The 15,469-nt window shown below is 39.4% G+C and overlaps 1 protein-coding gene across 1 annotated transcript in view; it reads right to left on the bottom strand.

Annotated features, from left to right (window-relative positions):
* Positions 1–15,469, bottom strand: part of REC114 (REC114 meiotic recombination protein) — a 102,876-nt gene that overhangs the window by 11,712 nt on the left and 75,695 nt on the right. Inside the window, exons 3-4 of the mRNA XM_007446713.1 lie at positions 13,120–13,203; positions 6,624–6,836 (exon numbers count right to left, since the gene is read on the bottom strand). Coding sequence (XP_007446775.1) covers positions 6,624–6,836; positions 13,120–13,203 — 297 coding nt within the window. The remainder of the gene's footprint in view (positions 1–6,623; positions 6,837–13,119; positions 13,204–15,469) is intronic.

Genomic DNA, 15,469 nt, shown 5'->3' with positions numbered 1-15,469 from the left:
CTGGGCTCTTTGGTGGGGCTAATGGCAGACTCTGGGAGGGCTCACAGCAAGGAGTACTTCCCAGAACTTCTGCTGCCAGTGTCCCTGTCTCCGTGGTGAGCCACAGCCACCCCCTGCCTCTGCAGAAGACCCTCCAACACTAGCAGGTACGTCTGGTTCAGTCTCCCCTGGGGTCACTGCTCCTTCCTTTGGGTCCCGATGCGCACACTACTTTGCGTGTGCCCTCCGAGAGTGGAGTCTCTGTTTCCCCCAGTCCTGTCGAAGTCCTGCAGTCAATTCTCACTAGGCTTCAAAGTCTGATTCTCTAGGAATTCCTCCTCCTGTTGCCAGACCCCCAGGTAGGGAAGCCTGATGTGGGGCTCAGAGCCTTCACTCCAGTGGTGTAAGTGTTCTCCAGTCTATGAGTCACCCACCCACGAGTAATGGGATTTGAGTTTACTATGATTGTGCCCCTCCTGCCGTCTCACTGTGGCTTCTCCTTTGTCTTTGGATGTGGGGTATCTTTTGGTGAGTTCCAGTGTCTTCCTGTGGATGATTGCTCAGCAGCTAGTTGTGATTCTGGTGCTCTTGCAAGAGGGAGTGAGAGCATGTCCTTCTACTCCGCCATCTTGGTTCCTCTCCCCCCATGAGGTTTTGATATAGCAGTCTGTATATGTACAAGGTTGTTTTAAGTTGCTGGTCTCTTTCCTGCCTAGAGGAGTTCCTTTGGCATTTGTTGCAAAGCTGGTCTGTTGGTGCTGAATTTTCTTAGCTTTTGCTTGTCTGTAAAGCTTTTGATTTCTCTGTCAAATCTGAATAAGAGCCTCGCTGGGTAGAGTATTCTTGGTTGTAGGTTCTTTCCTTTTCATCACTTTAAAATACACTGTGCCACTCCCTTCTGTCCTGTAGAGTTTATCCTGGGAGTTCCCTTGTATGTTATTTGTTTTTCCCTTGTTGCTTTTAATATTTTTTCTTTGTCTTTAATTTTTGTCAGTTTGATTACTATGTGTCTCGGTGTGTTCCTCCTTGGGTTTATCCTGCCTGGGACTCCCTGTGCTTCCAGGACTTGTGTGACTGTTTCCTTTCCCCTGTTAGGGAAGTTTTCAGCTATTATCTCTTCAAATATTTTCTCAAGTCCTTTCTCTCACTCTTCTCCTTCTGGGACCCCTATAATGTGAATGTTGGTGCATTTAATGTTGTCCCAGAGGTCTCTTAGTCTGTCTTCGTTTCTTTTCATTCTTTTTTCTTTACTCTGTTCTGCAGCAGTGATTTCCACCATCCTGTCTTCCAGATCATTTATCAGTTCTTCTGCCTCAGTTATTCTGCTATTGATTCCTTCTAGTGTAGTTTTCATTTCAGTTATTGTTCATCTCTCTCTGTTTGTTCTTTAGTTCTTCTAGGTCTTTGTTAAACATTTCTTGCATCTTCTCAATCCTTGCCTCCATTCTTTTTCTGAGATCCTGGATCATCTCCCCTGTCATTCTGAATTCTTTTTCCAGAAGGTTGCCTGTTTCCACTTCACTTAGTTGTTTTTCTGGGGTTTTATCTTGTTCCTTCATCTGGGACATAATCCTCTGCTGTTTCATTTCGTCTTTCTATGACTGTGGTTTTCATTCTGCAAGGTGCAGGACTGTAGTTCTTCTTGCTTCTGCTGTCTTCCCTCTGGTGTGTGAGGCCATCTAAGAGGCTTGTGCAAGCATCCTCATGGGAGGGACAGGTGGTGGGTAGAGCTGGGTCTTTTTGCTCTGGTGGGCAGGGCCTGCTCAGTAAAACTTTAATCTGCCTGTCTGCTGATGGGTGGGGCTGTGTTCTCTCCCTATTGGTTGTTTGGCCTGGGACAGCCCAGCACTGGCGCCTCCAGGCTGTTTGGTGGGGCTAATGGTGGCCTCTGTGAGGGTTCATGGCAGTGAGTACTTCCCAGAACCGCTGCTGCCAGTGTCTTTGTCCCCACAGTGAGCCACAGCCACCCCCTCCCCCCACCTCTGCAGGAGACCCTCCAATAGTAGCAGGTAGGTCTGGCCCAGTCTCTTGTGGGGTCACTGCTTTTTCCCTCAGGGTGCTGGTGCGCACAGGACTGTGTGTGCCCTCCAAGAGTGGATTTTCTGTTTCCCTGAGTCCTGTGGAAGTCCTGCAGTCAAATCTCACTGGCCTTCAAAGCCAGATTCTCTGGGGACTCTTCCTCTCGTTGCTGGACCCCCAGGCTGGGAAGCCTGAAGTGGGGCTCAGAACTTTTGCTCCAGTGGAAGAGCTTCTGTGGTATAATTGTTTTCCACTTTGTGGGTTGCCCACCTGGTGGGTATTGGATTTGATTTTATTGCAGTTGCACCCCTCCTGCCGTCTTGTTGTGGCTTCTCCTTTGTCTTTGGATATAGGGTATCATTTTTGGTAGGTTCCAGCATTTTTCTGTCAATGGTTGTTCAGCTGTTAGTTGTGATTCTGGTGTTCTCGTAAGAAGGGGTGAGAGCACATCCTTCTCCACCATCTTGAGCTTGAATTGTGGTTTTGATTTGCATTTCCCTAATGATGAGTGATGCTAAGCATCTTTCCATGTGTCTGTCGGCCATCCATATATCTTTGGAAAATCTGTTCAGGTTCTCTGCTCATTTTGTAATTATTTTTTTAATGTTGATTTGTATGAGTTTTTTGTGTATTTTGAATATTAACCCCTTATCAGATATATTGTTTGCAAATATCTTCTCCCATTCAGTAGGCAGCCTTTTTATTTTGTTAATAGTTTCCCTTGCTGTGCAACAGCTTTTTTACTTTGATGTCCCATTTGTTTAGTTTTGCTTTTGTTTCCCTTGCTTGAGGAGACAGACCCATAAAAATATTGGTAGGACTGATGTCAAAGAGTGTACTGCCTGTGTTTTCTTCTAGGAGTTTTAATGGTTTCATGTCTTACATAAGTCTTTAATGCATGTTGATTTTATTTTTGTATATGGTATGAAAAAGTAGTCCAGTTTTCGCAACATTATTTATTGAAGAGAAATTAGAAACAGAACTAGCGTATGATACAGCAGTTCCACTCTGGGTATTTTTCCAAAGAAAACAAAAACACTAATTCAAAAAGATACATGCACCCCTATGTTCACTGCAGCATTATTCACGATATGGAAGCAGACTAACCCTAAGTGTCTACTGATAGATGAATGGACAAAGAGGATGTGGTACAAGCACACATACATACAAACGAATATTACTCAGCCATAAAAAAGAATGAAATCTTGTCATCTGTGACAACATGGATGGACTCAGAGGTATTATGCTGAAAGAAGTAAGTCAGAGAAAGACAAATACTTTATGATTTCACTCACATGTGGAATCTAAAAAACAAATGAACAAAACAAAACAAACAGATTCATAGATACAGGGAACAAACAGATGGTTACCGGAGGAGATGGGGAAGGAGAACGAGTGAAATAGGTGAGGGAGATTAAGGGGTACAAAAGTAAATAAATAGAATCCATTAGTCTGTTTTGCACTTTGAAAAATTTGTTGTTATCTTTTTACTCTTTTTTTCCTTTAATTTCTTTTTGGCTGTGTTGCGTCTTTGTTGCTGCGTGCAGGCTTTCTCTGGTTGCAGCGAGCAGGGGCTACTCTTCGTTGCAGTGCGTGGGCTTCACATTGCGGTGGCTTCTCTTGATGAGCACAGGCTCTAGGCGTGTGGGCTTCAGCAGTCACAGCATGCAGGCTCAGTAGTTGCAGCACATGGGCCCTACAGCGTGCGGGCTTCAGTAGTTATGGCACATGGGGTCAGTAGTTGCGGTGCGTGGGCTCCAGGGTGCGCAGGCTCAGTAGTTGTGGTGCATGGGCTTAGCTGCTCCGTGGCATGTGGCATCTTCCTGGGATTGAACCCATGTCCCCTGCATCGGCAGGTATATTCTTAACCACTGCACCACCAGGGAAGTCCCTATTTTGCACTTTGGGTCTTTCATCCATGCATGATTTTGTAGCATCATGTATTCGTTACTTGAAAAATACTGGTTCGCTGGACTATACAGATCTCCCAAATGTTGAAACATTTTGCACTTAATTATTTTAAAAATCACGTTCATTAGTAGTACCATCAGGAAGGTCTTCTGGGTTAGGAAGCTGTGAAGCTCAAGTGGCAGATACAAGTTTTCCAGGATTTTAATTTTCACTCGAAAAGCTTATTTCATCATTATCGATAAATACTATCAGTTGTTTTCTTAAAATGACAGGCTCACTTCATTCGAGAAAATGTCACCAAACACCCAAATATGAATAACCAGAGTTTGTCCGTTGTCCAAGTAATACGATGTTCCGTGAAGAAAGAGGTGGTTCAGCACCCAATGCATTCATACAGGTGCTTTCCCAGGAGAAAGCCATTGTGCTTCAATACAGATGGTTTTTTTTAGTTGGTTCTTACTTCAGTGACCAGAGAAAAACCTGACTGCATACAGTTGGATGCCACTGCCTTGATCTGTGCTAAGGTGACAGCAGATTTGCTCACAATGCTTTTGTCCCATTAACACAAATATCCATACAGCAAAAGGGCAAACAACATCTTAATATTATTACAGAAATGCTGTGGACATCATGGACCCTGGAAAAGGTCTCAGGGAAGGGTCCGTGGATCATGCTTTGAGAACCACTGTTCTATAGTGACAACCATAACACACCTGGGACTCCCAGCTAATCTAATTTCTAGTATTGCTACAGTGATTGGGTCTTTCATCCATGCATGATTTTGTAGCATCATGTATTCGTTACTTGAAAAATACTGGTTCGCTGGACTATACAGATCTCCCAAATGTTGAAACATTTTGCACTTAATTATTTTAAAAATCACGTTCATTAGTAGTACCATCAGGAAGGTCTTCTGGGTTAGGAAGCTGTGAAGCTCAAGTGGCAGATACAAGTTTTCCAGGATTTTAATTTTCACTCGAAAAGCTTATTTCATCATTATCGATAAATACTATCAGTTGTTTTCTTAAAATGACAGGCTCACTTCATTCGAGAAAATGTCACCAAACACCCAAATATGAATAACCAGAGTTTGTCCGTTGTCCAAGTAATACGATGTTCCGTGAAGAAAGAGGTGGTTCAGCACCCAATGCATTCATACAGGTGCTTTCCCAGGAGAAAGCCATTGTGCTTCAATACAGATGGTTTTTTTTAGTTGGTTCTTACTTCAGTGACCAGAGAAAAACCTGACTGCATACAGTTGGATGCCACTGCCTTGATCTGTGCTAAGGTGACAGCAGATTTGCTCACAATGCTTTTGTCCCATTAACACAAATATCCATACAGCAAAAGGGCAAACAACATCTTAATATTATTACAGAAATGCTGTGGACATCATGGACCCTGGAAAAGGTCTCAGGGAAGGGTCCGTGGATCATGCTTTGAGAACCACTGTTCTATAGTGACAACCATAACACACCTGGGACTCCCAGCTAATCTAATTTCTAGTATTACAGGTAGCTACAGTGAGACTCAACCTTGAATTTAAAAAAAAAAAAAAAAAAAATCAGTGTCTTCTTTGGAAAAAATGTCTATTCAGGTCCTCTGCCCAATTTTTAATCAGATTGTTTGGGTTTTTTTTGATACTGAGTTGTATGAGTTCTTGTAATTTTGGATATTAACCCTTTGTTGGATGTATCATTTGCAAATACCTTCTCCCATTCAATAGGTTGACCTTTTGTTCTGGTGAGGATTTCCTTCACTGTGCAAAGCTTTTTTTTAGTTGGATGCAGTCCCATTTATTTATTTTTGCTTTTGTTGCCCTTGCCTGAGGGGCATGGAAAGATGCTCAACATCACTCATCATCAGGGAAATGCAAATCAAACCACAAGATATTACCTCACAACTGTCAGAATGGCTGTCATCAGAAAGACAAGAAATAGTAAGTGTCAGTGAGGATGTGGAGAAAAAGGAACTCATGCACAGGTGGTGGGAACGTAAATTGGTAGCTACTATGCAAAACAGTATGGTAGTTCCTCAAAAAATTAAAAATGGAACTACCATATGATCTAGTAATTCCACTCTGGGTATTTATCCGAAGAAAACAAAAACACTAATAAAAGATGTATGCACCCCTGTGTTCAGTGCAGCATTATTTACAGTAGCCAAGATACAGAAGCAACCTATGTGTACATCAATAAATGACTGGGTAAGATGAGGTCTGTGTGTGTATATGTATACACACACACACACAACGGAATATATACACAAATGAGGTATATATACACACTAAAATATGTGGAATCTAAAAAACAAAGCAAACGAACAAATGAAACAAACAGACTCATCAATACAGAGAACAAATGTGGTTGCAGAGTGGGGGGCAATGGGCAAACTAAGTGAAAGGGACTAAGAGGCACAAACTTCCAGTTATGAGTCACGGATCTAATGTCAGCATAGGAAATATAGTCAATAATATTTTAATAACTTTGTATGGTGACAGATGGTAACTAGACTTACTGTGATCATTTTGTAATGTATAAAACTATCACCACTATACTGTACACCTGAAACTAATTCAATAAAAATAAGTCACTCAATATTAGATATCCTTAACTTACAAACCTGGTGGACTCAGCAAATTCCACTGTGATTTTGGCCCCCATAGAGCGTTAACTTGTCGGGTTTCTTGTACAGCCACACCCTCGCCTACTTACGTCATGCTGTGGTGGGATGCTCTGCACACAGCCCTTCCGTTGGCTTTCACCTGTCCACAGTGGGCGAGGACTCAGCCTGAGCTCCTGGCTGATTCCGTCAGGCACCTGGACAGTGAGGTACTGGGCCAGGTTCTGCACGCAGCTGCAGCAGTGTTCCAGCGCCTGCTCCTTTGAGCCTCCACTAAACTGCACCCGGAACATACGACTCTTGTTCTGTGTGACAAATCAAAAGATACGCTCAGTGACCCTCGTGTCCTATCACTTTACTTTTATTTACTGTGAGGTCTTCCCTTTGTTTGAAGGGGAAGAGGTATGAATAAGGGCGTAGTTACCCTAGATTGTTGATGTGGGTATAGAAAAGTCATTAGTTTTCTTCTCCCTTTTGGGAGCTGTTCCTCATACTAAATTTATTTCCCTCAAGGAACTGGCAGAAATCAGCAAAAATGGAAAAGCCCACATCATAAAGACCAGGAAGGTCACTATACTGACTGCAGTAAAAGATCAATGTTTTGTCTTACTTTGGAACAAAGGTTTCATACCATCTAATTCCTCAGGTGAAAAATCAGTGAAGCTAATAGTCCTGGCTCAACAAAATTTTCCAAACCTGAGTATATAAAAGAGCTAACCAAGTAGATACCACATTAAACAAGCCAGTGAATTTGAAAAACAAAACTGGGGATAAGGGGACAGGCAAATGCTGAGAGCTAATGTATCTCCTATTAATAATCTGTAGTGCCCTTTATCCTTAAAGAGGCCAGACTTAACATACAAATCATACAGACAAATGAATCACATGTTGCCTTTAATTTGCTGTATGAGTTACATCCCCTGGCAAGTCTGCAAATATGGGAGAGATGCAATTAAAATTTTTAAAAGTGGCAACTACATCAAATTTATTTAATTGTAAGTTTAAAAATAGAACTAAATTGTAACAACAACAATAAACCCATTATTTTAATAGAAGTAGTCTCCTTTTTCTAGTGTGATATCCTGCCTAGTTTTAGAGGACTCAGCTTACACAAAAGCCACCCCAAATGGGTGGTATGTATTGTGTACCTTTGTTCAGTTTCTTCTGTGAAGAAATTCAGATGCTAACAGTAACAGCATTTTTCATTTATTAAATACACAAGTCACACTGCTAACTGGAAAATGTTTCTAACCACAGTTAAAATCCTGAAAGTTCCTATAAGTGAAAATCCTTGATTTTCCTATTCACAGTTTACCCTATTTAAATTTTTAGATAAAGCCATCAAGCAAAGCCACATCTTTAGGATATAGAAAACTTGGCATGGCTAAGTAGTGGTAAGGTATCATGTCTAGAAGAATAGACACCACTCCCCCTTTACTGCCTCTGTTGGGTTCTCTTCATTTTTTAATACATTTAATTTTTTTCTCCTGAGTATAAAAGTAACCCATTATCACTGCCCCCTCCAACAATGAAAAAATATGAATATTTTTCTTATATGTATTAGTCATTCGTATTTTTTCTTTTGTGTATTGCCTATTCATTTCCTCAGCCATTTTTCTCTTGGATGAATAATCCCCAAATTATCAAGAGTCTGAAAGCTAACTTTCCTTAAGGAAGGGGAAAGAACTGATAAGAGAACTCTACATTCGGTTTTTGGTAATTCTATGAATCTTCTGTGAAACTAGCTTTCTTGTTTACAATTAATTAGTTGTTTCCAGCTCACCCTAGTTTAGACTGTACCTGGGGACATCTATATGAAATACCTTTATATTAGCTATTTCCATGATGATTCTGTAATTATCTAACCTTTTGAGAACTAATCACATAAAAAATTATGCCTCATAGCTAGATGAAAGCTATATGTTGAAACACAATTATTAAGTACATAAGTAGGGCAGAAATCTCAGACCACTTGTCTAGAGGTATCTATATACATATATAGGTGAGTGTACATAAGAATGAGTTCAGACAGTTAAGGGTTTCTTTGAAATGTAGTTCCAAGAAATGACAGGGAAGGTTTTATGTCTGATAGCCTAACTGATGTTTTGCTCCATGTTTGCTTCTGTAAAATTCTCAGACAGAATTTGAGCTTATCATCAGAAACCAGAAATACCACTTCAATACATGTGGACCCAAGATAAAGCCAAGGTACATCAGGAAAAATCTGAAAATTAGATATCTTCACCCCACATCCTTAGTGTCACAATAGAAAACCTGCCACATGGTTAACAAAAAGGACTCCTAGGTTGAAAATCTTGATGAGATTTATTTTTATACCATAATTAAAGAGCTCCTTGTTGTGAAATGAAAGTTTTTCAAGTATATACTAACAGCCATGAACTGTCCCAAATAAACAGTCTCCAGTGTCTATCATCTATGGAGATTAGCTCAAAATTACACACACACACACCCCACACACACATTGGCCACGCCACACGACTTGTGGGATCTCAGTTCCCCTACCAGGGATTAAACCCGGGCCCTTGGCAGTGAAAGCATGGAGTCCCAACCCCTGCTAATAGAAAACTCCTTGAGGAAACAAGGGTAAGTGCTTGTCTCTGTACATTTATCTTCACGTACACACAAGAAATCTGGGAAGCACTGGGCCAATTAAATGCTGACTCACAAGTGTGAATGGCATCTCCATGCAGATAGCTAATGTTACAGGGTATAGCACACAGGAAGACGCAGGGCCCAGTTAGCACCATGTAGGAAGACAGCCAAGGAGACATGAAAATCCTCACAAACATAGGCATGTTTTCCTGCTGGTTTTAGACTCATCATCCAGATGTATAAGAAATTTCCCATCACCACTAGGAGCCCACCGGAGCAGTTTTCCCCACCACTAGAAGTGAACTCCTCTATGTAGAAATTGGGAAAAGAAATATAATCTTTATTGCCCCCTGAATTTAAGTTTTAAATTTCTGTCAAAGGAATCAAAGTTTTATTTCAAAATACTTCTATTTGTCAATTTAAACAAGAATATTTGTTATGTAATACTTGGTTAACTAAAAGTTATCCAAGGCAAGAAGCACTCAAGTTGTGTACCCTTTGCAAGGTAAGGCAAAAAGAAGAATCTGTTGGCTCAATATTAATATATCAATAGATCAAAGGATTAAAAAAAAAATGAAACAAATCATGATCTTGATAGGTGTTAAAATTTAATTTGTAATCCTGATAAAAGTATTAGTAAATAAACTATATCTGAAAGACTACCTCCCTAACATAGTAAAGAATATCCAATCAACAGCCAGAAATATTCTTAATGTCTAAGTACTGGTTCCCATTCAAGTCAGTAAGATGTCAAGGATGGCTGTAGAGTTGTCTAATTACAGTGTTCTGGAAGGTCTAGATAACTCAGTAAGGTGAGAAAAGTAAGTACAAACTATGGGAAGTAAATTACCACTGTTTGCAGATTATAAAATTACTTTCCTAAAAGTTAAATTATCAGAGCTAATAAAAGTTTAGTAAGGAAGCTAAATTTAAAATAATTCAGAAAAAATCTAGTAATAGCAGCTAGAAATATGTTTGGGATAAAGAATACCATTCACAATAACAAAAGGATCCTAAACTTAAATATTTAAACATCTGTATATGATATATATACAACTATCACATATAAAATTATATAACTACACAAAATACATGTTTTTTCTATATAACATCTATAATCTCTATATATAGAGTAAAGATTTTGAAGAGGAAAATTAGGCAAAAGCAGTAGACAGGTGATTCACAGAAGAAATACAGATGGCTAAGAAACACACAAAAAATATTCCCATTAGTTACCAAAGAAATGCATATTAAACGAAGATGCTCATTTTTGCTGATCAAATTGGAAACTTGTTTTTAAATTTAAATTATATCATCCAGTTGGAGAGGATGTGGCTAAATGAGCATCTTTACATATCATTAGTGCTGCAGAAACAGGGACAACCTATCTGGAAGGCACATTTACAAGATAAACATTCATACTTCTAGTACTTTTATCTCAAGAACCCTGTAAATAAATCCTTATGAAAATCAAAACATTTTTACAGTAGTGAAAAATCAGGAATTACTTAACTGATTCATAGTGCTTCCAAACAGTAAAAATACTAGGTAGTCATGGAAAATCATGTTTTCAAAGACTTAAGAAATGACTTGGTATAATGTTCCAGATATAACGTTACATGAGGAAAGTGGGATACAAAGCACTCTGTGTACCACAATCCCAAATTTATAAATTATCTATATGGCAGACACTGTTCATTTGCCATGAGCCAATCCACACCAGAGGCTGGAAAAGCCAAACACTCCTTTGCTAATCTTGGCAGATTGGGATGGCCACAGTACACTGTTCTGGTCCATGAGACAGAAGCAGACATCTGTCAGGGGTTGCGGGAGGTGGAGAGCCTTACAGGAAAGTTTATGTTTTCCTTACAAAAGGAACAGATGAAGCTGGTCTCCTATGAATGGAAATATAACAGAGCTGTAGTAGCCATTTTGAAAATGTGAGGGAGAGGCCAAGGGAATTGCAAAGGTGTTGACCTCAGCAGGGTGGAGTTGCTGAGCCAATTGCTAGCTACTGCCTGCTTCTGGATTTCATATAGTCAAAAAAATAACCCCCTATTTTGGGGGGCCATTATATGTGGATTTTCTGTCACATGCATCTGAACACTATCCTATGGATACAATATATATGCCTAGTAAAAACTTCAAAGTGTTATTATTTTTGAGTGATCAATTAGTTTTTATTTTTCTCTTTAATTTAAAAATTTAACATAATCAGGAAAAAATTAAAACTCAAATATCAGACATATGGCATGGTGTAACTTTTTAAGACACCTAAATTCATGCAGCATGACAGTCCTGGGCTGGAAGTCAAAAGACCAATGGGTGGCCCAGCTTTCTGACAGCTAGTTGGCTATTGGCTTATGTTGAATTCAGTTTCCTCACATGTAAAATGAAAACGGGCTCCTGAATGTTTTGAGTATGTGCTCCAGACCCCTTCAGCAGTCTGGTGAAGCCAGAGGACCCCTTCTCAGAACAATGTTTTTAATCACATAAAATATAGAAGAGTACAAAAGAAACCAAGTATACTGAAATAATTCATTACAATATTAAAACACTAATTTGTAAACTAATAATATACATGCTTCCTTACTAATGTACTCAATAAAAAGATCTAGCAGCAGGACTAACAACCACCATAATACTGGGGTAGTGATGAGCATAAATGACATTTAAGATATCTTAAACAACTGAAACGTGATATGAAGATATGTGATTTCTACTGGTGCAAATGTGGTCTGATGTCAACATTCATAATTGAAGGAAATGATATATTTCAGTTAAAGGTCAGTGAAGGGACTTCCCTGGTGGCGCAGTGGCTGGGAATCCGCCTGCCAACGCAGGGGACGCAGGTTTGAGCCCTGGTCCGGGAAGATCCCACATGCTGTGGAGCAACTAAGCCCAGGCACCACGACTACAGAGCCCGTGGCGCGCCGTATCTACTGAAGCCGTGGGCCTAGAGCCCGTGCTCCGCAACAAGAGAAGCCACTGCGATAAGAAGTCCACGTGCCGTAACCAAGAGTGGCCCCCACTTGCTGCAGCTAGAGAAAGCCCACGTGCAGCAGCAAAGACCCAATGCAGCCAAAAATAAATAAATTAATAATTTTTTTAAAAAGTCAGTGAAAATCCATGCAGTTCATGGACCTTCTGAATTCTCTGAGAATCCTCTGGAGGGACTGATAAAGACCCTCCTATTAGATGCTCTTGAAGACCTCTTTCAACTCTCAGTCTATGAGCCCATTAAAAATTATGATCTTTTACCTAAATTTCAATATTATCTAGTCAGTGAATGTTAACAGATTGGTTTTTATAGTTATTTCTGAAAGAAAATAATCCAGGTGACTAGTCTTCATGTTGCTTTGATGAGGATCACTCTTTATGTTTAATACAGCTAGGAAGCAAATAAAAGGGAATTTTATTATTTAGTATTACAGAGAAAAAATGAAAAGACATATTTAGCAAAGTATTTGAAAATGCACACCTTTTAAACATCTAAATAGCAAGACAAACAATGATGTAATTCCACCTCCTCCCATTTTGTGCTGGGGGATGGAAAATGGTTGCACAGCTCTGTCAGACAGGTACTGACAGATCAATCAAAGCCCTTGCTCTTCAGCAAAATCCTTACTAACAATGCTTCTGCCTCTTAACACTCCTTGTTTCATGTTTTGCTCATAATGCCACTCCCATACACACTTAGCAGATAAGAAGGGTATGATCAGTTGCTTAAAAACAGTTGGCCATGGGCTTCCCTGGTGGCGCGGTGGCTCAGTCCGCCTGCCAATGCAGGGGACACTGGTTCATGCCCCGGTCCAGGAAGATCCCACATGCCGCGGAACGGCTGGGCCCGTGAGCCATGGCCGCTGGACCTGCGCGTCCGGAGCCTGTGCTCCGCAACGGGAGAGGCCACAACAGTAAGAGGCCCGCGTACCGCAAAAACAAAAACAAAAAACAGTTGGCCACAAAGCATCTTGCCTTTATCGTTGTTCCAAACAACAGACAATCCACGCGTCTTACAATCTTCAACCAGTTCTTGCTACCAATGAGTGAAAACCCTTCCTGAAACAAAATAATTAAACAAAATTAGCAACAGAAGCAAAAAGGGACATGAAGAATAGCTATGGTGCAGCTGCCTCCTATTAGAAAGTTGTCTATTTATTTATTCTGTAACTTAAGCACAATAGAAATGACTCAATATTACCAATTACCAAAGATGACCCTTCCAGTGAGTCCCAGTGTCCTTAGTGTTCTTCCTACATCACGATCAACATTAATAGTCTCAGCTTTTATTCCTTTTCTTAACCTTTTCATATTGAAAATCAATAAACTATTAAAGACAGTAAATGCCCATAGTCATATTTGCTATAAGACACATTTCTATGCCTCTAGAATTTGCCAAAATGTGAGTTTATAATCTCTGGAAGCCAAGAGTTTCCATTATACTCATTTATTAAGTTATCTGCCATATCCCCAACTATATAGTGAGATTTTCATGAGACTCTTATTTTCAGATTCCTATGAATGGAAAACTTGAAGCAATTTGGTTTTGGATGCTGAATGGTTAGTTCTTCATTTCAATCTGAAGAAACAAAAAGGCAAAGAGGGCAGTAGAGGGCACACAAGCCTCAAAAGAGGGACAACTGCTGGATCCTAAAGGTGTAAAGATAAACTTTTTCTGTAGTTTACTAACAAAGTAAATGGAGTGGACTGTCTAATGATTATGGCTACTTATAAGCTCAGTTACGTTGTCAGTAGATTTCCTCAGTTATGCAGCCCATTAAGTTAGAATGTGTTTACAATTCAGTAGAACTCATCCAGGGAACTGATAAACGGACAGTATGCAAAACCATGCAACTGCATCTGTCTTGTACTGTTAGTCCACCACAGCCAGCGGAGGCTGCTGTGGGATGTGAGAAGTCTACAGCTCTTTAAAAAAGAAAAAGTTTTTTGAACTCTCACAAAATCTCTCTTCCTAGATCTGAATATGACAAAAGCTACAACTTCCAAAGAAATTTGTAGTCCAGGAAAACTGGGTTAATTCTTTCACAGTTTTCAGTAACAAAAGGAAAAAGAGAGTCCATTCTAAAATGGTGATTCTAAGAGTTTTATCATCAATAGGAGGTTTAATGAAAAAATAAATTAGGCAAACCATTTGTGATTTCTTCTTAAAACTCTCAGAATTAGCAAAAAGAAACATGTTCCTTATTACGTCCCCAACATGTAGATTCTGTGGTTTAAAATGGCAGTATGTGCGGAAACTAGTGCACATACACACATTGCTAGTAGGAGTGCAAACTGGTACAACTCTTATGGAGGACAATATGGTGATATCAAAATTATGAATGCTTTTACTCTTTAACCAAGCAACCTCAATATGGGAGATTCACTTCACAGATCAACCTGCACACATATGAAGTGATGCATGGACAAGGTTAAGCATTTCTGTATTTTTAATGGTAAAAGATTGGAAAGAAGTATACATCAACAGGGGACTGGTTAAATAAAGTATGATACTCTATGCAATGGAATACTATACAACTGTAAAAAAAAAAAGCTCTGTATCAGTGATGTCCAGTAGAAATTACAGTTTGAGCCACATGTGTGATTTTAATAGTAGCCACATTTTAAAAGCAAAAAGAAATTGGTAAAATTTTACTACTTAATATATCAAAAACATTATTATTTCAACATGCAAACATTGTAAAACATAATTAAGATAGTTTTTTTGTACTAAGTCTTTGAAATTCAGTGCACGATTCACACTTATACCACATTTCAATTTAGATGCTGTATTTTAAATGGTTAAAGTGAAATGCAATCCTACCAAAACAACAGAGTTGAGTTTAATGGGAAAATATTTTACCGTGGTTCCATTTATAAACCTAAATGTAAATTAAATAAAATTTAAAATTCTGTTTTTGGCTCCCAGACTTCAGACTATACTACAAAGCTACAGTAATCAAGACAGTATGGTACTGGCTCCAAAACAGAAATATAGATCAATGGAACAGGATAGAAAGCCCAGAGATAAACCCATGCACCTATGGTCACCTTATTTTCGACAAAGGAGGCAAGAATATACAATGGAGAAAAGACAGCCTCTTCAATAAGTGGTGCTGGGAAAACTGGACAGCTACATGTAAAAGAATGAAATTAGAACACTCCCTAACACCATACACAAAAATAAACTCAAAATGGATTAAAGACCTAAATGTAAGGCCAGACACTATAAAACTCTTAGAGGAAAACATAGGAAGAACACTCTTTGACATAAAGCACAGCAAGATCTTTTTTGATCCACCTCCTAGAGTAATGGAAATAAAAA

Source organism: Lipotes vexillifer, unplaced genomic scaffold (genome assembly GCF_000442215.2).
Source record: "Lipotes vexillifer unplaced genomic scaffold, Lipotes_vexillifer_v1.1 scaffold242, whole genome shotgun sequence".
Taxonomy (NCBI): Eukaryota; Metazoa; Chordata; class Mammalia; order Artiodactyla; family Lipotidae; genus Lipotes; species Lipotes vexillifer.
Note: the sequence above shows the minus strand (reverse complement) of the source record. Positions and strands in the feature narration are given on the sequence as shown.